Source organism: Equus asinus, chromosome 30 (assembly GCF_041296235.1).
Source record: "Equus asinus isolate D_3611 breed Donkey chromosome 30, EquAss-T2T_v2, whole genome shotgun sequence".
NCBI classification, from domain to species: Eukaryota; Metazoa; Chordata; class Mammalia; order Perissodactyla; family Equidae; genus Equus; species Equus asinus.
The window spans coordinates 23,549,204-23,572,842 of NC_091819.1; the positions used below are offsets into that span (position 1 = coordinate 23,549,204).

Genomic DNA, 23,639 nt, shown 5'->3' on the forward strand with positions numbered 1-23,639 from the left:
GGGAGACATCTGTAACATAACTGACAAAAAATTAACGCATCCAGAAATTTTCAAGAATTCTTACTAACCAATAAGAAAAAGACAAACAGCCCAACAGAAAAATGCACAAAGGAGAGTAAGAGGCATTTCACAAACGAAGAAATATAAATGATAAGTGGACATATGTGAAGATAGTCAACCTCATTAGTAATTTGAGAAATGCAAATTAAGGCCATAATAAAACATCATTTTATACATAAAATATCAATACAAACTAGGTTGGCCCCAAATAATGTATCTAGTAATATTAAGTACTGTTGAATATGAAAACTCCTATATACTACTGGTAGGAGTATAAATTGGTACAATCAGTGGAAAATGATTTGGTATTATTATAAAAAATAGAGTATTTGCGTTGCTATGACCCAATTATCCTACTCCTGTTTGTGCATGTGTGTGTATCAGGATGCATGTTCAAGAATGTTCAAAGCGGTATCACTTATAGTAGCTATCAACTATAAATATGTAATTTATAACTGATATATAATATCAATTATATGCAAATATAAATGTCTGTGAACAAAAAATTGGATGAATTGTGGGGTGCTCACATAATGGTGTATTATATAGCAACAAAGTGACAGCTACATGGATGAATCTTAGAAATATAACATTGAATGAAAAAACAAATTGCAAAAGGTTGCATATACTATGAAGCTCCAAAACAAGCAACACTAAACTATATATTGTTTAGAGATATACTAATATGTGATTTAAAAATGTTTAAGTAAGGGAATGATTAACATAAAATTCAGAAAATTAATTACCATTTTCAGGGAAGCGAGGAGATAGGGATAGGAAATGACTACCCAGGGCTACACCACAAAGTAGGTAATATTCTCTTTCTTAAGTTAGATGGTAGGTTTACAGGTGTTCATTTTATTGTTTGCATCAAAACTTACAGAATGTTACATGTATTCTTATATATGCATTAAATTAAAAAAATCTTAAAAAGAATCTCTGCTGCTTAACATATTAAGCAAATCACTTAAACTTCTTCATCAATATAATGTTTCTTTTTAGCACTACCCTCTTCTCAAAATACACTAAAAGGATTTTTAATATTAAAACATTAAAAATTGGCAAAATGCCTGTTACAATAAACTTAAAAATCAGATTCTCATCCTTATTATGTTAACGAAGTTGGGCTGAGTAATCCTACCTTTAAATATATAATAGTAACCATTAATATTACTATAATATTATTAAAACAAATAGAATATGTTAAAAATTACAAAAATCATTAAATTTGCCATAAATTTAAATGGATCTATACACTACATAGTTTGAAACTGCATCAAGATAAAAGTAAAAACACACTAATTTAATTCAATTTAAACTTTATAGCTTTCTCTCGTAGTCTTTTTGATTTGATTCATCAGCAAACGGTTATTTTTAATTGCTTCCATTTCTTTACTGGCAGCAAGACTTATAAATCTTGCCCAGAAGGACTTCATTCTGTATTATCAATGTATTATATACTGTTTCACTGAATACAATTTATAGTATGCCATAAACCACTCATTTCTTTTTTGCACTGGCTACTATTAATTCCAACATTTTTTAATTTGTTAATGAAAGGTAAAGTACACACAGTGTGTGATTTAAGTACAGTATTTTTCTCTAGTGTTTGAATATTATTTACCCTATTGTACTGTTACAGTGCCTTAGCTATTAATAAATTTTGGTGATGCTTATAATACTGTTTAAGTATCACATGAAGTTCTTAGGAAAATTTAATTGTTCATCCATGCTATGAAAGACAAACTGACATTTTAAAAAATCACTAAAGCATTAAAATCATAAATCATTATAAAAATGATAAATCATGAAGAAATTTTTTATTATAATCTTTTAAGAATGTTCGTAACAGCAAGTCACAATGAAAATATGCCTGTACTTTTTATTTTTCCATAAACACTAAACAGATTTTACTATTCTCCTTCCCTTAATAATATTTCTTTTTCAATAACATTCACTTTAATCAAGTCCTTTGGTTAACTTTCCAAAAGAACAAAAGATTCTGAACGTTAGAGCCTCAAGAACATCAAGTTTCTCCATTACTGGCTATTAATCCAAAGACATACACTAAAATGATTCTCGAATTTTTAGACCAACTTTTTGTAGACAAAATATAGTATATATTATTATAATTCATTATGAATGCTTTCAGTCTACATATTAAACCAGGTGAAGAATTCAGAAAGCTGTCACACTCCATCCATATATTTTTACCTTATTTAAGTCCTCCCTTTCTTGCTGTAATGCTTTGATTTGCTTTTCATAAGCCTTGATTTGTCTAAAAGCATCATCTAGTTCTCGCCTCACAGAATTAGCTTCTTCAAGTTGCTGTTCCAAGTGACTTGATTCTAAAGAGAGAAGAAAATGTTTCTTTTACTATTTGTATAAAAACAAATGCTTGAAACCAAGGTTTAAAACAACTAAATTTTTTAAAAAATAAAGTATTTTGAGTTTGGTATTAGGCTTACTGACACCACATCCCACTATGACTCATGACAATTAAATGCTTCTCAGCTCACTGTAAAGATGGAGTACAGCTAATGCCAGTGTGAAAATGTGCAAAATTTTTGCACAAAACTTCGGTGTAAAAATGCTTTACATATCTATCAGAAAAAAAAGACCATACTTCTAAAAACGGTACCTTCAGAACCAATTAAAAACTTAAAACTAACAAAAAAGATGAAACCAACCAAACAAAACACACACGTTCTCCTCTACTATTGGTTAGCATTCTTGTGCTGATGTTAGTCAAATTATTTTAAGGTGGTTTTGCTTCTAATATTGTGATTCAAGATCATCCAGACTGGTTCACTAGTGGTGATTTGAAGAATAAATTTCAATTTCTAAAACTAAATTATTTGAAAACTTCTGATCTAGGTCAGTTCCTCCATTTTTCAGATGAAGAATCTAAGGCTCAGGAAACGGAATAGCTTACCTAAGGTCACATTGCTAAATGAGTTCCAGATAAGACTAGAGCCCAGGAATTCTTGCATCAACCTCTCCAACTTGAAAGGGCTGCTATTAAACAACGTTTAACATTACCAGTTCAGACGAGTTATGAAACAAAATAAAATTATTAATTTTAACATATGCTTAACTAAAATTTAGTAAATTGATATGAAATAGGGGCGAGACTGGTGGTGTAGTAGTTAAGTTTGCATGCTCCGCTTCAGCATCCCAGGGTTCATGGGTTCAGATCCTGGGCATGGACCTACATAACGCTCATCAAGCCATGCTGTGGTGGCATCCCACATACAAAATAGAGGAAGATTGACACAGATGTTTGCTCAGCGACAATCTTCTTCAAGTGAAAAAAAGAGAAGGATTGGCAATGGATGTTAGCTCAGAGCCAATCTTCCTCACAAAAAAAAAAAAAGGATTTATATGAAATATTCCTGGCATCAAACAAAAGTTAGCAAATTAAAGAACTGAAGCCAGTGAAAACAGAAAAATCTGAACACATACATTTACTTTTGTTTTTGTTTTGGATATTCTCTATTCTTTACAACCTTGTTACTCAGAGTGTCATCCCCAGACAAGCAGCATGAGCATCCTTTGGGAGCTTGTTAGAAATGCAGAATCTCAGGCCCTCTCCCACACTGAACGACTCGGAGTCCGTACTTTAACAAGATCTCCAGGGGACTCATTTGCAAAGTGAAGTGTGGGAATGAACGTGCAAAGCGTTGCCCATTGCTGAGCCTGCTGCTTTCAGTAAACGAAGGAGTGCTTGTACCATGTTAGTTCTACTGAAAAGAGCACTTCATTGGTATGAACGAGTCCTGTAGTCAAAAAGTCACAAACTCATCAGTGTATCATACACTAACTGGTTCTAAATTCCTTAAACAAAATAATTGATAATTAATAATTCAGGGCCCTAAACCTACAGATTTATTAAAAGTTTATTTATCTTAGGTATTTTGAAAGTCTAGATACATTTATAGATAGCACAGTTTTAACAATTTTTTAAAATATCGCCAAGCTGCATTTAGTTTTAATTTTGTCTTAATAGTATAATTTAATAAATGTTTTACTTGAAGAACACTAAAAGATCACAGGATGTTTAATCTTAAGGATCACAGGGTATTTAGTCATATTCAGAAATTATATTTTATCATTTTGTCCAATTTCAGCATTTCATGTGGGAAATTTTCTGTTTATACTAATTTTTCCAGACATTTTTCAAATGATATTTTTCTGTTATTTTAGGATTTCAACAATTTGTAAAGTAGATATCAATTTAGTTTGCTATTTCTAATAATTTGGAGTCAACATTTAGTGTGTGACACAGCTGATTTCTGTCATTTCTGGGGTCATTTTAATTAAACTTCATGGTTAAAGTCTATCGATCTAGAGGACTAATATGGTCATTCAGTAATCCCTTCTGAGAACACTCACTTCCTTTCTTCTACTTTGAAGAGTTCCTCCCTAGCATGTTAAACTTTTTTGCAAATTATTGAGTCATTCACTTAACTGCTCTTTGTTAGAAACAAAAATGAAATTAGTATTTCATAAAATGTCTGCATCATATAAAGTTTATAGCAAAATGAATTACATGAGATAGCTTCAACAGGCTTAAATGATGTTTTTCTTGTTTTATTTCAATATAGGCTGAATTTTAGTTTTATCCCAGCCATTTCACTGTGGCTGCTTTGCAATAGAGTTGTTAATAATATATATGAAATACATGATTATATGTATGTCAGAATTCTATGTCATATTTTCATATTCCATATTTCAGACACTGTCTAAAAAGCTCAAAATATTCATGTAAACAACAACATGTAAATTATGAGAAGTATAAGAGGAAATGTACTGGATAAAGAAGTGTTGGAGCAGACACATCCATCCAATTATTTATAAAATCCTCCAATAGGGAGAGAAGTATAGCGCTTGTAATTTGAAATACATATAATTTTGCATTCTCCAAAGATAAAAACGCAAAATCAAGAAAAATCCAGAATACATTGAACTTCAGCCAACCACTGTAAAATGGCTAAGGCAGAGGAGCCTTTACTTTCATACAATAAATAAATAATTCAATTAAAACTTTGAAAGAACCCTCAAAGACTACCAAATATATCTCAGGCAACACAATTAGCCATAACATTTAGATAAAGTTATGAAAAACTAGTTTTAGTGAATAAATAGAAAAAGTAGCACTAGGAAAGTGGGTTAGCTCATACCCTCTAAATAGTTCTTAGCTCACTGGTGCTAGCAGAATTCTGAAGTTCGATCTGTTAGTAATGAGGATTTCATGAAGGCATAATACATAGTAAGTGATTTTCTTTGCACTGTGTGGCATATAAGAGAAATATAAAATATGGTCTCTGTCTTGAAGGAGATAAGTTAGGAAGACAAGAGTAACACTCTTTAAATCACAAACAAAGCAGAAAATCAAGTGTAAATTGTGCGGCAGGTTATGGGCGCCAGAGGGATTAAGAGAAGGGCAAAGGGGCCCCTGACTCAAGCAGGACTTCACGTGGAACACCAGTAAGCTGCAGAAGGGCTAAGACTGGAGTCGGAGGGAGGCTGGCAGAAGAGTCACAGCACCTCTCTCTTTCCACTATGTTCTTATTCCTAAAATAATTCATAACTCTTCTGAGTCGCAAAGAGATTTCACTTATAACCATCATGGGGAAAAACACGTTTCCCTATCATCTCCTCCTCGATTCACTATCCTCCTCCTCTACTTACACGACGTAGGACAGTGTGCGTGTCTGTGTGTGTGTGTGTGAGAGAGACAGAAAGAAGGAGAAAGGGACAGAGGGAGAAACAGAAAGAGTGAGATTCAGGCAGTACATGAAGGCCCAAACCACCAACCTTGAGGTAATAAAAGAATGGGGGTTATAAAGCACATTATAAGTTACAGTAAATGTTTTGTATAGGAAACAAAAAAGCATTCCTTTATTTTCTCATATAAAAATATTAGATGAAAGTATGAATTTTTATTCTTGTCTGCAGATGGTCAACAATAATGTACTGAGTGTCCATTATATGGTACCCGGAAACTTTGTGCTACCCTCTTGGAGTTTAGAGTGTGATGAGGAAAGTAGATAATAAAACGAAATTGTAAACAGTTATAATTTATAATTTACTAAATTTTTCTAGGAGTTTAAAAATATTGGAAAACATTGCCACAGAAAAAGAAAAGATATAAAGACATTAACAGTGGGTATCTGTTTACACAAAGACCTGACTTAAGAAGTCTCTAGAGGAACATTAGATGGAAGGTGATTTGGACACTTTTTCTCCTTAGATCCAGGGCTCAAGCTGGGGCTACTCAACAGGCGGGTCCTCAGGGGAGCCCGTTTTTTATCCCCAGTTCTTATGTCAAAATATTTAAGACAGCTTGGGTGTAATTAGGAATGAGACACAGATTTTATCCTCAACCTTACCACTATGCCTCTAGCACCTAATGTAATTCTTGGAACATAGTGGCAACTCAGCAAACATGTTTATGGACTGAATTAAGAATGAAATGAATGTTGCTGGTGGGAATGTAAATGATATAGCCACTGTGGAAAACAGTATGGCAATTCTTAAAAAAATTAAACACAGAATTACCATATAATCCAGGAATTCCACTTCTTGCTATATATCCAAAAGAAGAGAAAACAGGGACTTGAACGGATCTTTCTGCACTCACGTTCATAGCAGCATTATTCACAATAAACAAAAGATGGAAGCAACCCATAGGTAGGAATAAAGTAAAAGAAGGAAATCTCAAACAATAGGAGTTTAGTGGTAAACAATTTCCCCAGTTAGGGTGACTCCTTCCAGGGACCATTTATTTGTGTGTAAGGGATGAAAGTGTGTTGGGAATTGCCTGTAAAGACACCATATAGAAAGACAACTTAGGAAGTGGTCAGAGAAGGTTTCCAAGAGTGAGGTTTCATTTACTCACTTATTCATTCATCAACAAATACTGATTTAGGGTTTTTAATGTGCCAAATACTATTACAGGCACTTGGATATACCAATAAATGAAACAAAGTTGCTGTTTTCAAGAAGAATATAGTCTAGTGATGAAGTAAGGGAAATAAAGGAATATACAAATAAAAAAAATATGTCAACGGGGTAAAGTTTTATAGAGGAGTAGAAGTTTGCCAGGTGAAGAATGTTTCCAGCAAACAACCATGCAAAAATGAATAAAGGAAGGAAGGAAGGAAGGAAGGAAGAGGGGGTGAAGAAAGAAAAGAAAAAAATAACAAAATAATGTGAAAAACCTAGAGGCAATTAGTGAAACTAAAAGTAGTTCACATTATGGCTAGAATTAGTGGGTGAGGGAGGAGTAACAAGAGATGGAGCCAGAGAGGTAAATACACGCAGGATAATGAAGGGCCTTATAATCAGAACTGAGAACCTTTAATTTTACCCAGGAGGCAATGGGGATCCACTGAAGATATTTAAGCATGCATGTTGAAGCGTGTCTGGCATTTTTGCCATAAGCATCTTTCCTGCAGGCAGATTCACCACAAACATTTTCGCTGCACAACTAATTGGCTGTAAAGACAATTTTGCCCTAAGAGATAAAGTAACTGGTTGATTGACAGTTTTGGTTTCATTTGGTTAGAAATGGTTTTCACTTGGTTCATATTGGTTTTCATTTGGTTACAAGTATGCATCCTAGTATTTTGATGAAATTGATATTTCTCTTAATGATGGAAGACATTTTAGCAAAGCAAAGAAAAAAACGTGTGATGGCAAACAAGGAGATGAATCAACAAGTGAAAAAAATAAATGTATAATACCACGAATGGATGACTTGGAAGACAAAGTGCTCAGGTAAAAATCCACAAAGTAAAATGAGCTTTTTGCACACTATTGGCATGAATCTACACACATTTAAATACTCAAATATTTGTATCCAAATATTTTGTATTTTGATTTTTCATAGCCAAGTCTTTTTAATTTTGTTATTCATTTTTTTATTCATTCTTTTTAATTTTGTTATTCATTTTTCATGTTTCATTAAAAAAACATTTTTCATGTTTCATTAAAAAAACCATTTGTGACCTAATGAAGCCCAAACTGTCAACCAACAATGGCAAAATTGCTGCAGAGCTGTGCAGTGAAAATGTGGCTAAACTGCATGTGGCAAAGACACTTGGGGCAAAAATACCTAGAACCATGTTGAAGCTGTGACAGGATCATATTTACACTGTAAAGTCTTACTCTGGGAACTTCTGCTTCAAGAATGATGGAACAGAAGTATTTTCCCTTCTTCCTATTAAGCACAACCAAAACCTCTGGACATTATACATAAAACAAATATAATAAGATTGAAATTTGGAGAGAAAAAGGATCACTGGCTAGGGACAATGAAACCTGACACAGTGGTGTCAGGAACACTGGAACAACACTGGTAAGTATTTTGGGTTTTCTTTTTGGTTCATATTTCCCAGACTTCGAGCTAAAGAAAAGCCGGCAAGCCAGAAATACCAATAAAGGCAGACAATAAAAGCCCAACAAAAGCCTATTCTTTCTAGCCAAAGGACCAGGAAAGGGGCAAACTAGCAAGACAGAAAACTTAGAAAATAACTATTCTACTCAAGTTGAACAACCCAGAAAAAACTGTGACCCCAATCTCATCTGTGTCAGCAAAAGACAAGTAGGGAGCTAGATTTCCAACCACATGAAGTTATAATGAAGCGCTCAAACACATCTCAAGGGTAGTCATAGAAGGACAAGTAGGGGGCCAGGATGTTCATCCCCACTGGATGGTATCAAGCCCCCTCTCACAAGCCATGTCAGTGGAAACCACATGGGGAACCAGGACTTCCAACTCCAACCCAGCAGTGAGGAGGATCTCCACTTTCTGCCTGCTGGGGTGGTGTTAGAACAGAGTAAGAATAATTGCCCAGCAGTAATAAGGCCACTCCCACCAGCGTCAGTGGAAACCAGATGGGGGTGGGGGGTTAGAACTCCCAACCTCTTCTTTAGGAGTAACGAGGAGCCCTTCTTTAGGTCTCAAGGGAGGCCGAGTAGGGAAACCAGACTTCTACCTCAACCTGGCAGTAAGGAGACAGCAATCTCTTTTCCACTGCTTGAGTGGTGTCAAGAAAAGTCAGCTAAGGGGCCGGCCCAGTGGCGCAGCGGTTAAGTTCACACATTCCGGTTCTCAGCGGCCTGGGGTTCGCTGGTTCAGATCCCGGGTGCGGACAGGGCACCGCTTGGCAAAAGCCATGCTGTGGTAGGCATCCCATGTATAAAATAGAGGAAGATGGGCATGGATGTTAGCTCAGGGCAAGTCTTCCTCAGCAAAAAGAGGAGGATTGGCAGTAGTTAGCTCAGGGCTAATCTTCCTCCAAAAAAAAGAAAGAAAAGAAAAGTCAGATAAAATGGAAGCTTTAAACAAGATCCAGAGTCATTAATCAAAAATTACTCACCCTACCAAGAACCAGAGAAATCTCAAGTTGAATGAGAAAAGAAAATCAATAGATATTGGCAATAAAATAAGAGATATGTCAGAATTATCTGACGAGACATTAAAACAGCTGTGATAAAAATGGTTCAGCGAACAATAATAAACATATTTGAAACAAACAAAAGACCCAAGCATAGAAAGTTTCAGCAAAGAATTAGAAGATTAAAGAACAAAGTGGAAATATTAGAAATGAATAAAAATCTCAGAGGGTGGATTCAGCAGCACAAAGGAGGGGTCAGAGGAAAGAACCAGTGAACTGGAAAGATATAACAGTAGAAATGAACCAATCTGAACAATAAAGTAAAAACAGAATGAAAACAAAAATGAACAGAGCCTCAGGGATTTGTGGGATAGTAACAAAGAGCTAACATGCATGTCATCAGAGTCTCACGAGAGAAAGTAGGCAGGCGTGGAAAAGCACCCAAAGAAATAAGGAATGAAAACTTCCCAAATTTGACAGGACATAAATCTACAGATTCAAGAAGATGAACAAATACCAAACAGAATAAACCCCAAAAGATCAATGCCAAAACACACCACTAACCATCAGAAAACTAAAGAAAAACTCTGCAAGCAGCCAGAGAAAAACAGCACTTTAGATAAAGGAGAAGAGTACTCAGAATGACAGTAAATTTCTCCTCTGAATTCCTAAGGGAAGTGGCATGACATTTTTCACATGCTAAAACAAGAGAACTATCTTTAGGGATGAAGGAAAAGTAAAGACATTCATAGAACAAGGAAAACTAGGAGAATTTGTTAGAAGCATGCCTATCTTTAAAAAATGGCTAAAGGAAGTGCTCTAAACAGAAAGCAAACAACAAAGCAATGAACTCAGCAATATCAGGAAGGAAAAAAAGAGTATGGTAAGTAAAGATACGGATAAATATGATTTTTTTTATCCACTTAAGTTTTCCAAATTATATTTCATGGATGAAGGAAATATTATAACCTTGTCTGATTTGCTTCTAAAACAGATAAAGAGGAAATATTTAAAACAATTACATAATTAACAGAATAGACAGTTATCAACATAAAACAGACTGTTATAACTTTAAGATATTTTATGTAAGCTTCATGGTAACCACAAAGCAAAAACCTACAGTAGATACACAAAATAAAAAGAGAAGGGAATCAAAGCACACTACTACAGAAAATCATCAATTCACAAGCAGTCAGGAAGACAGAAAGAATGGAACAAAGGAACTACGAAACAGCCAGAAAAACAATAAGATGAGATTAGTAAATCCTTATCTATCAATAACTACTTTAAATACAAATGGATTAAATTCTCCAATAAAAAGACCTAGAGTGATTGGATGGATAAAAAAACAAGACCCAACTATATGCTGCCTACAAGACTCACTTCAGCTTTAGGAAGAAAGATAGGCTTAAAATGAAAGAAGGGAAATAGTGGAAACCAAAAGAGAACAAGGGTAACTATACTTATATCAGACAAAATAGATGTTAAGTCCAAAATAGTAACAACAAACAAAGAAGGTTATGATATAATAATAAGGGGTCAATTCATCAAGGGGATATAACAACTATAAATATATATGCACCCAACATTGTAACATCTAAATATATTAAGCAAATACAACAGATCTAAAGGGAGAAATAGACAACAATACAATAATACAAGGCGACTGCAATACCCTACTTTTAATAATGGATACATCATTTAGACAGAAAATTGATAAGGAAATATTGGACATGAACTATGCTTTAGATCAAATTAATCTAACAGCCATATACAGAGCATTCCATACAAGAGCAAAAGAATATACATTCTTCTCAAACACACAGGAAATATTCTCCAGGATATATCAAAAGATAGATCACAGGGGCTGGCCCCGTGGCCGAGTGGTTAAGTTCACGCGCTCCGCTGCAGGCGGCCCAGTGTTTCGTTAGTTCGAATCCTGGGCATGGACATGGCACTGCTCATCAGACCATGCTGAGGCAGCGTCCCACATGCCACAACTAGAAGAACCCACAACGAAGAATACACAACTATGTACCGGGGGCGCTTTGGGGAGAAAAAGGAAAAAAAAAAAAAAATCTTTAAAAAAAAAAAAAGTTAGATCACAAAACAAGTCTTAATAAATTTAGGAAGACTGAAATCATACCAAAGATGTTTTCCAACTACAAAGGTATGACACCAGAAATCAACAAAGGAGGAAACTGGAAAATTCACAAAAATCTGGAAATTAAACAACACACTCCTGAACAACCAATGGGACAAAAAGAAATTAAAAGGGAAATCAAAAAATATCTTGAAACAAATGAAAGTGGAAACACAATATACCAAAACTTATGGAATACAGCAACAGCAGTTCTAAGAAGGAAGTTCATTGTGATAAACATCCACATTAAAAAAAAAAAAACTCAAACACCTAACTTTATACCTCAAGCACTTGAACTTTACACTCCAAGAAAAAGAACAAACTAAGCCCAAAGGTAGTAGAAGGAAGGAATTAATAAAGATCAGACCAGAAATAAATGAAACAGAGACCAGAAAAACAATAGAAAGGATCAATGAAACTAAGAGCTGGTTCTTCAAAAACACATTCAAAATTGATAAACCTTTAGCTAGACTAAGAAAAAAAGAGAGTACATTCATATAAAGAAAATTAGAAATGAAAGAGAAGACATTACAACTGACATCATAGAAATACAAAGATCATAAGAGACTACCATGAACATTTATATCCTGGCAAATTAGATAACCTAGAAGAAACGGATAAATTTCTAGAAACATACAACCAACCAAGAGTGAATTATGAAGAAATAGAAAAACCTGAACAGATCAATAACGAGTAAGGATACTGAATCAGTAATCAAACCTCCCAACAAAGAAAAGCCAAGGACCTGATGGCTTTACAGGTGAATTCTACTAAACATTTAAAAACAGAATTAATACCAATCCTTCTTAAACTCTTCCAAAAAAATGCAAGAGAAGGGAATACTTCCAAACTCATTTTACAAAGCCAGCATTATGTTGAAATCACTATGGAGGTTCCTCAAAAAATTAAAAATAGAACTACCATATGATCCAGCAATTCCACTGATGGGTATTTATCCGAATGAAACAGAAACACTAACCTGAAAAGACAGATGCACCTCCATGTTCACTGCAGCATTATTTACAATAGCCAAGACATGGAAGCAACCAAAGTGTCCATCAAGGGATGAATGGATGAAGAAAATGTGAGGCATATATACAACGGAATATTATTCAGCCATAAAAATAAAGGCAATCTTCTCATTTGTGACAATATGAATGGACCTTGAGGGCATTATGCTAAGTGAAATAAGTCAGAGAGAGAAAGACAAATACCATACAATCTCACTTAGATGTGGAATCTAAAAAAGAAAAACTAAATTCACAGATATAGAGAATAGATTGGTGGTTGTAAGAGGTGAGGGGTGTGGGGTGGGTTAAAGGGGGAAAGGTGGTCAAAAGATACAAACTTCTAGTTATACAACAAATAATTCTTGGGAATGTAATGCACAACACAGTGACTACAGTTAGTAATACTGTATTGTATATTTGAAAATTGTTAAGAAAGATCTTAAAAGCTCTCATCACAAGAAAAAAAATTGTACTGTGTGTGGTGATGGATGTTAACTAGACTTCTGTGGTGATCATTTCACAACGCATACAAATATCAAATCACTATGTTGTATGCCTGAAACTAATATAATGTTACATATGTCAACTATATCTCAGTAAAAAAAAAACAAAGGCAGTACAAAAGAAAAAAGAAAACCAAAGACTAATATCACTCACGTATATAGAATAGAATTTAGTAATATATAAAAATAATTATATACCATGACCAGGGATGTACATATTCCAGGGACGTAAGGTTAGTTCAAATATTTCAAAATCAACCAGTCTAATCCACCATACTAACAGGTTAAATAAAGAAAAAAAAATCACATGTTCATATTAATCAATGAAGAAAAAATTCAACACCTATTCATGATAAAAACCCTTAGAAATACAGGAATAGAAGGGAATTTCTGACTTGATAAAGAGCATCTATAAAAAACCTACAACAAATATTACACTTAATGGTGAAAGACTGCATGCTTTCCCCATAAGACAGGGAAGAAAGCCAGGATGTCCGTTGTCACCCCTCTTCTTCAACACACTGCTGCAAGTTCTAGCCAGTGCAATTAGAGAAGAAACGGACGTAAAAAGCATAGAGACCATAAAGGCTGAAATAAAACTATTCTTATTAGCAGATGCATGATGGTCAGCACAAAAAATCACAAAGAATCTATAAAAGATTTTCAAAAACTTTTCTAGAACTAATAAATGAGATAGGCTTATGACTGTTTTCCAAATCCGTATTACCTCTCTGAAGATATGTCACTGACCATCCTAGTTGGTCTTGTGTTCCACTGCTTTTTTAGTGTCAAAGAACTCTAACACATTCATTGCCACCAAAAATATTTTATTGCTCATATCAAAGCAAATGATTCTGCTTATCACACTCTTAATCTAACTTATTTTTAGCTATAAAATTTTGATAAAGAGAAAATTCTTAGAAAGAGAATCCCTTAAAAAACAGAACAGCATAAATTATGTTCAAATTTAAAATCTCCATGTGCATTTAATATAAGCAAAGTATTAATATGGCATTTTAAATAGTCCTTTCCATAAAAGACCCTGTATCAGATTCTTACTTTTCCTTCACTTATTTTGGCCTAAAATGCATTTCTGGAGGGGCTGGACCATCCTAGCTAAAACAGTACCTTCTCTCCCTCTCTGTTCCTCTACTTAACCAAGATCACACGATGACTCTCAACTCTGCAAGAAGCTCCCATTTCACTCACAGAAAAAATCAAAGACCTTCTACTAGTCAGTAGGACTCTACTGATCAGGTAACAACCTCTCTCCACCCCTTTACTTCTCTAACCTCACCTCCTTCCTCTCTCCTTGCTTGCTCATTCTGCTCCAGCCATGCTGTCCTCTGTGTTTTATCTGAACTCATGAGGAACATGCTGACTTTAGGGCTTTTGCACTGACTAGTCCTCCTGCTGGGAACATGTGTTTCCCATGCAACTGCATGGCTAAGCCCCTTTCCATCTTCAAGTTTTGCTCACATGTCACCTTCTCCATGAGGCTTACACCTGGACCACCCTACTTAAAATCAGAACAGTCTTCACCTTGCACTTCTGACCCACTCTCCTTATTCTGCTCTATTTTAAAGCACCAATCACTTTCTAACATAACGTATTATTTAGAAAGTTATACAGTTATTGTTTTATGTCTTCTGTTTGCCTTCCACCCTAGCAAGGACAAGGATTTTTGTCATTCTGATTAGTACTACATACCAAGAGTCTAAAATGACACCTGGGTACACAGTCGGTGCTCAAAAAATATTTGCTGAATGAATGGAATAAATGAATGAATGGATATAATAGGCATATCAACAATTGTCAAAATTAATCTTAATTAAGCTCAGCAATACACTGAAAAATGAATTGTTTCAAAGAAAACAAATTCTCACATGGCTCGACATCTGTATACATGTAATCCCCACTCTACACTGTCCTTCTTCCTCACCCCAACGCTCTTCCCCTACTCACAGATGCCAGGCAAATTCCAACTAAATATCCCAAACTAATGTCTTCCAAAAGAGTCATCTTTGTTAACTTAAATCTGGGTAGGTGCGCCTCCTATGTACTCTCCAAGTACCTATGCTTATTTTTCTTACAGCCTTTTCATGGGTATTACAAAAACTATTTGTTTATCTTTTTCCTAGAGCAAAATGTGAGCTCCATAAGAACAGAAACCCTCTTACTTGTTTTTCCCTCTCAGGCATATAACCCACACTACATAACACATGATAGGTCCTCAATAAACGCTTTGTGTGTGAATAAAAAACTTTTAAAAATCTAAATTAATAGTTTGTCACAGAAATTTACCTCTTACTTGTTTCCTTAGTTTTTCGATTTCTTCTTTTAAGTTTTTTATTTCTAAATCTTTGCTTGCTGTGAGTGGACCATCAGCAGTCGAATACTGCAGAGCTTGGACAGTCTGCGTTGACTCTAAAAGAAACAATAAAAGACAGAATGAGAAATATGATGATACTCTAAATTTTTTAAACTAATAGCAACATACATCTTTCTAGGGAAATCCTTACACAATTCTCCTGATCAAAACAACTACCTTGACAAAAAGCAATGCAAACACATTAAAATTAAGTCACAAAACTCCACTGCATATGTCTTTAAAATTACACGTAGGAAAGAAGCCACCTTCTAACATGTGAGCTTTTCAATTTTAAACACTCTGCCAGTGAGTCAACTGTTCAGCCCCTTTCATCCCAGCAGAGAGCTTTTCAATTTTAAACACTCTGCCAGTGAGTCAACTGTTCAGCCCCTTTCATCCCAGCAGAGAGTGTCATCATGTGATAACCCAAAACGTCGTGTGTCAGACGATGAATGAAAAACTGAGTCTAGTGTGTGAAGGAAGGTTTAGAGATGTTAATATATAATAGGTAGAACTGCTGGCGTTCCAAATTTTGTACATGAAAGTTGAGGCTCACCTATAGACGAGTTTTCCTCAACAATTTAGTTAAAATAGAGATTATTAATTTATCTTGTGGTTCTAATCAGAAGATGTAAGATATTAAAGAAACATTAATTCTACTGAGGCTTATTCTCAGCATCAAACGCTATGGAAAAAAAGAAAACTTTAAAACCATTTTATGTCAGAAATGAAACCACCCTTGTCCTAAAATAGTTATTCAGCTATCTTATGCAGCATTCCCCGATAGTAACTCTTTTTTTTTTTTTAATCTACAGTGGTATTGTTTGGGAACCAGCTTTGTGCTTTTTTTTTTTTTGTGATGAAGAAGATTGGCCCTGAGCTAAATCTGTGCCCATCTTCCTCTATTTTGTATGTGGGATGCCGCCACAGCATGGCTTGATGAGTGGTGCACAGGTCCGTGCTCGAGATCCAAACTCGTGTACCCTGGCCTGCTGAAGCACAGTGCATGAACTTAACCACTGTGTCACCAGGCTAGCCCCGCCGATATTAAGTCTTTATTGCACCATAATGTTTCGTTAGTACAAATCATTATAGATTGCATTAAGCTACTTACATTGTTTATATAAGGCTTTATATAACTTACTACTTATACAACTTATATTAATACCATATGTATTACTTATATTATTTATATATATATTTTAAATTCCAAAAGACTATGACCTTCAGAGGATGGAGAGTTTTACCACCTGTACAGAGAATAGCATCGTTATCTTCGTACACTTGGTTGCCATCAAATATTTGTTAATTTGAATTACAGGTGTAAGATATACCATATTGTACATCTAATCATGATCTTCTACATCCAATACATATTTCTTAGACATTTCTTTTTCTTTGGATTCAAAACATGCTAAAAACTGATGCTTTCTGTGTTTATTATTTTTAAAAGAACATCTTTCATTTTTTTAAAGAAATCTAAGTTGGGAATAGAAAATGGGGAGTCATAAAAATACCCAGTGGACATTACTAGGCGCTGTCTTTCCTGCTCCACCCCACAAACTGCAGGGTATGGAGGTGGGGTAGGCACACCTGCTCCTCTTTGTCCCCTCTGTCCCCCTGATAAATCCTAGGTCTGCTGAAAGACCTGTTTATTGTAACTATCCACTGTCTTTCCTGTCTGATTTTCTTCTTGAATAACGATCTCACACATTGTTCACTGCCCTTCTTCCCACTACAACTCTCTTTTTCACTCTTAGTATCTTTAACATCAAAATAGACAATCCACCAAACACTGGCTTCTCAGGCAGGCAGACAAATCCCCTGTGACAGATACTGCTGGGTTTGTTTTTTACTTGGCAGCTATTCCTCTCTTCTTGCTTAAGAACCAAATTCACGTCAGGCTACAATGTGCATAGGCAAGGCGAGCCCAGCTAAAATTGAGGATGGTTTAAATCAATCATGGTTTTCCCACTTTACACTGCCAGTATTGGTTAAGAACTAAGAATGCGGCCTGGTTAGAACTAAGACTGCCTTGAGAAGAAATCCACTAGGGGGCTGCTTGGAAAGGTTTAATCTCCTATTAAGTGAGAAGGTTCCTTAAATGAACATTCCTTTTTTTCTGGTCTCTGGATGTGTCAACACACAAAGTCTGGAACTTTAGCAGTATTGTGGATTCATGAGGAGAAAGCCAAGAAAATCACAGAGAAACTAACCTCAATATCAGCACTGAAAACTGTCTACTTCCGTCTTTTTATGTGAGATAATAAATCCATATTTTTTAAGAATTCTATTACTTGCAGCCCAAAACAAGCTAGCTGGTAGACTTCTCTCTAGCACAACCACAAAATCCACTGGTCACACCCTAAATCAGTGGTTCTCACCTTATGCAAATTTAGAAATAAGTATGTCTTGCGTGTGTGTGTGGTGGAGGGGTTGGGGTGGGGTGGTACTGACACAGTGCTAGGAGATGGCTACAGACATTCAGTGTCTGGGGACCAGGAAAGCTCAATGCCTTACATAATGTGCAACAGTCTCTCACATCAAAGAATTACTCTGCCCAAAAGCTTGCAGTTCACCTACTGAGAAGTGCTACTGTATACTTTATCACTATTAATAAATAACTGTACACCCTCCAAAATCTTGATTTCAAGTATTAGAGTACTTACTCTAGAGACCACTTCAATAATTCCTCAATGCCACCAAGAGTGCCACTCCACTATTCCCAATGCTTTCCAGTCTTTCCTCTTCTCTTCCTTGTTTACCTGGGTTAGATTCATTTGTCATCACTACAATAACTGCTTTCTACGCACACCTTCGATTTCTTTGTCTGTCTCTCCTCCGGTGTACTTAGCCAAGAAGGCCTTAATCTTGGCTAAATCTTACTCTCCTCCTACTTTGTGCTTTCACCCTAGTAGCTGAACGTGGTTGGAGAAAACACAGTCATTTAAAATTCATGTGTACTAATCTTAAATAGCTTGGCGATGCCTGGCAATTCTAAAACATTTCTTAGTACATTTACTCGTCTCTTCTCTAAACTGACCATTTCACATCTTCTCTTTTACTTGTTAAAAATCTAATACACTCTCCACCTTCCTTATTCTCAGCTGATGACCCTGCTTTGATTTATTGTCTGTCTTCTCAAAATAGAATGTAAGCACTGCGAGGGCAGGTAGTTTTTCTTTTTCTCTTCATTATTATATGCCTGGTTATGTGCAGAACAGTTCCTGGCTCATCGGCGCTCAGTATATAGCTGATAAATGGATGAATCTGCTTATATGTTAACCCATGCCATTGTATGAAACAGAGATTAACAGTAAAAGGCAATGATCTTATATTTTCGTTGGGTTTGCTTTGTATAAATGATACCAATGACGTAATGATACTCTCTAGGATCATACTGAAGAATTCAAAACATAAAAAACCCCTGGGAAATACGAATTTCTCATTCAGAATAGGATGGAGCAGGAAGCAACAGGTCATTGCTCTATTGCTCCTGCTGAGAAAAATAAAAATACACTATATAATTTGTAAAAATCTTATTTTTACCAACATCATGTATCTGGGAAAGCAAAGAGGACTAAGTAAAATAAATCAGAGATGGATGAGCCACCCTGAGGTGAAAAGACTATGACAGCTGCCTCTTACTTTGGAAATGAATCCAATCCTGTGAGGAAGCTTAGGCTCAAGGTTGCCCTGAATTGAGGGATATTGCATTGGGGGAAAAAAAAAAAATCACAGCTTCTGGAGGATGGGTGGGGCTGCTGCAACAATTTGGAAACCTCAGGTTCTGTAAATATGTGGTGTTGTTTTCCTCGTGGTACATTTCTTGTATCTGGGAAATGCATGGGAAGTTAGGGAGCTTCTATGAGTCAGACTGGGATCTCCTATAGTACTGAAGTATTTCAGAGGCAGTCACGCTCCAGAAAGAGGGACTGTCTCAAACACATGACCTGTATCCCCATCAAGACATCTGCCAAATTTGGAAGTGGCATTGGGGTAGGAGGCTGAGGGACACAATAAATCTCCCACCATTTATACAGTGAGGGAGAAAGAGCCCCAACCAGGATCCATCCAATTCTCCATGACCTGTGAGACAGGAGGCAGGCCAAGTCTAATTAAAACTGCAACCCAGCCTTGACCTAGATCAACTCCTGATTGGACAAAGAAAGGAAAATCCTCTCTGTAGTGAAAATAACATAAACACCATTTTCTGTCTTATTTTTATTCATGATATTTGTCATACAATAAAAATTATGAGATATTTGGAAAAGCAGGAATGTGTGATCAATAATCAAAAGAAAACAACAGAAATAGAGACAGACTCACAGATGATTCAGGTGTTGGAATTAGCAAACAAGGACTTTGAAATAACTGTTACTAACATGTTAAAGAAAATAGAGGAAAAGATAGACAAAAAGATGAGAAATTTCAACAGAGAATCAGAGACTTTAAGGAAGATTCAAATGGATATTCTTGAACTAAAAGAGACAATATCTGAAATTAAGAGTCATTGGATGTACTTAACATCAGAATAGATACAGCAGAAAACAGGACTAATAAACTTGAAGGCAAGTCAATAGAAAATATCAAAATTAAGCACAAAGAAAACTAAGAATGGAAGGAACAGGATAGAGAATAAAAGAAATGTGGGACACAGTCTAAGATATACACAATTAGAGTCCCAGAAGGAGTAGAGAGTGAATAGGGCAAAAGAAATATCTACAGAAGTCATGGCTTAGAATTTTCCAAAATTGATGGAAGATATCAATCAAGATTCCAGAAGCTCAGTGAATCCCACAAAGGATTTTACATTAATAAAAAGAAAACCACTCCTAGGCAGATAAAGTCAAACTGCTTGAAACTGAAGTTAAGAAGAAAATCTTAAAAGCAGCCAGAGGGGGAAAAAAAGATATATTCAAGAGACCAAGATTAACAGCTGGCTTCTCAAATATAATGGAAATCAGAAAACAATGGAATAACATCTGTAGAGCATTGAAAGAAAAAACTGCCAAGCTAGAATTCTAACCCAGCAAAATACACTTCAAAAATGAAGGCAGAATAAAGACATCTCAGACAAACAAAATCTGAGAGATTTTGTCATAATACACAAATATCACAAAAAATACTAATAGTGGTTTTTCAGACCAAAGAAAAATGATTCCAGATGGAAACATGGATCATTAGGAAGAAATAAAAGGCAGCAAAAGGGTAAATGTGTGAATAAAAGAATATATTTAGGGGCTGGCCCGGTGGTGTAGTGGTTGAGTTTGTGCACTCTGCTTGGGCAGCCCAGTGTTTCTAAGTTCAGATCCTAGGCATGGACCTGCACATCACTCATCAAGCCATGCTGTGGCGGCATCCCATATACAAATTAGAGGAAGATTGGCACAGATGTTAGCTAAGGTGACAATATTCCTCAAGCAAAAAAGAGGAAGATTGGCAATGGGTGTTAGCTCAGGGCCAATCTTCCTCACCAAAAAAAAAAAAATATATATATATATATATATATTTAAATTAATGAGCAGTCAATACTTAAAGCAACAATAAAATAAATGTATTGAAAGGTTTACAACATAGACAGAGGTAAACTATATAACAACTACACAAAGAGTTGTTGTAAGGTTCTTATATTGTTTATAAAGTGGTAAAATAAAAATTATTTTTAAAAAAGATATACAAAGACCTAACAGAAAAGATGGGCAAGAACCTTGAACAGGGACTTCACAGAGTGAATACCCAAATGGAGAGTAAGTATATGAAAAAATACTCAATCTTATACTTATTAGGGAAACGCAAATTAAAATCACAGAGAGAGACCACTACACAGACACCAAAATGGCTAAAAGTTATAAAGCTAACAATATCAAATTTGCATAGGAATATAAAACAAGTGGAAATACTGATACAATCACTTCAGAAAACTCTTAGACAATACTTTTTTAAAGCTGAAAATAGGCTATCCTATGTCCCAGAAATCCTACTCGTAGGTAGATACCCAAGAGAAATTAAACACATATGACCATCAAAAGAAATGGAAAAGACCCAAATGTTCAACAACAACAGATTGAAAGGTATGGTCTGAATGTCTGTGTGTCCCCCAAATTCATATGTTGAAATCCTAATCCCCAAAGATGATGTTATTAGGGAGTGGCCTTTGGGAGGTGCGTAAGTTATAAGAGTAGAGTCCTCATGAGTGGGATTAGTGCCTTATAAAAGAGAGCCCGTGGAGATCCTTAGCCCCTTCCACCAGGTGAGGACACAGCAAGAAGGTGCTGGCCATGAACCCTCACTTGACCATGGTGGCACTTTGACCTTGGACTTCCAGCCTCTAGAACTGTGAAAAATAAATTTATGTTGTTTATAAGCCACCCAATCTGTTGTATTTTGTTATACAAGCCAGAATGGATAAAGACACTGGATAAATAAATTTTCAGTATTTACATACAATGTAATACTAAACAGCAGTAAAAAAAGGAACAAACTATTGATACATATACAACATGGATGAATCTGAAAAACATGTTATATGAAAGAAGCTAGATACAGATGAGAACATACTGTATGAAACCATTTATATGAAGTTCAAGAATAGGTAAGATTAATTTATGGTGAAAAATGGTAGGGTAGTGTTTACTTCAGAGTAATGAGTTATAAAGTGGCAAAGGGCATGAGTGAACTTCTATGCTATGCTAGAAATGTTCTACATGTTGGCTGGGATGGAGATAATATGAATGTACACAGATCTCAACATTTACGGGGCTTACTCTTAAAAGTAGAACACCTGCACACTTTACATATATCACCACTTAAAAATCCAAACAGAGTGACATCAGCATCATGGTGGCATGAGTCCTTCCTTTTTCCTCTCCCTTTCGATTTGCAACGAACTGGACATCCATAACTGAACAAAAGTGCCTCTGCAAGGCACACCAGAACACCCGAGAGAGCCCTCCATCTGTGCATCCAAAAGGGGGTGGGTTGGAACTCGGAGGAGGCTACAGAGCCAAGATAGTTGCAGCAGCGGTGGCAGCAGTGATCTCTCTAGCAGAGGAAGTGGAAAGTGAAAGTGGTAAATGAAAGTTGGCCTGGCTGCAAGGGCTGCAGCTGGAGAGACACCTTTGCTCTTCAGTAACACCTAGACTTCTGAGGACAGACCTCCATGACTAGGGGGAAAGAAAGGAAAGGGAAGAAGGCAGACAAAAAGAACTGAAGGAATGCGTTTCCTGCTGTCTGCCCACAGACTTCTGGGATCCCCCACTCGAGGACCCTCCTACCTACCCAAAGACTTGCACACTCCCTACCCCTCTGCCACCAGCTTTTTTCACACATCCTCCAAACTCTAGTGGTGAGTCAGCTTTGGTGGTGAGTCAACTCAGGTGAGTTCTGAGAAACCAAAAACTTGTGTTATAGCACCAAATTCTGGAAAACAATAGAAAGGCTTCTGATCGCCAACCAGTTGAACTCTTAGAATCAAAATAAACAAAGCCTTATCTAAACAGGAAAGGTGTCTGCTACTTCAAACGTTATGGCAGAGGCACATTTTATGAAACACTATGAAAAAGCATGGCAACACAGTATCACAAAAAGAAAACGACAATTCTCCAGCAACCAAACTCAAAGACATGGAATACTGTGATCTGATAAAGAACTCAAAATAGCTGTTATGAAGAAATTCAACAATTTATAAGAAAACTCGGAAAGGCAACTCAATGAACTCAGGGACAAAATTAATAAACACAAGGAGTGCTTTACAAAAGAGATTGAAATTATAAAAACAACCAAACAAAAATTCTGGAGCTAAAGAACTCAAATGAGATGAAAAGTGCATTAGAAAGTATTGGATATAGAGCAGACCAGATGAAAGACAGAGTAAGAGATCTGGAGGACAGGAATTTTGAAATGATTCAGGCGGAAAGGAGCGAGAACTAAGATTTCTAAAAAGTGAAGAAACTCTGTATGAGTTATCAGACTCCATTAGAAAAGCCAATATAAGGATAATGGGTATGCTAGAAGGAGAAGAGAGGGAGAAGGGGGCAAGGGGTTTATTTAAAGAAATAATAGCTGAGAACTTCCCAAACCTGGGGAAGAAACTGGACATACAAATCCACGAAGCTAAAACAACACCTTACTATTTCAATGCAA

At 35.8% G+C, this 23,639-nt stretch overlaps 1 protein-coding gene across 13 annotated transcripts in view; it reads right to left on the reverse strand.

Annotated features, from left to right (window-relative positions):
• Positions 1-23,639, reverse strand: part of CDC42BPA (CDC42 binding protein kinase alpha) — a 321,871-nt gene that overhangs the window by 118,139 nt on the left and 180,093 nt on the right. For all 13 annotated transcript variants that reach the window (XM_070501689.1, XM_070501686.1, XM_070501687.1 and 10 more), the window contains 2 exons: positions 15,428-15,550; positions 2,275-2,408 (listed from right to left, as the gene is read on the reverse strand). In XM_070501689.1, coding sequence (XP_070357790.1) covers positions 2,275-2,408; positions 15,428-15,550 — 257 coding nt within the window. The remainder of the gene's footprint in view (positions 1-2,274; positions 2,409-15,427; positions 15,551-23,639) is intronic.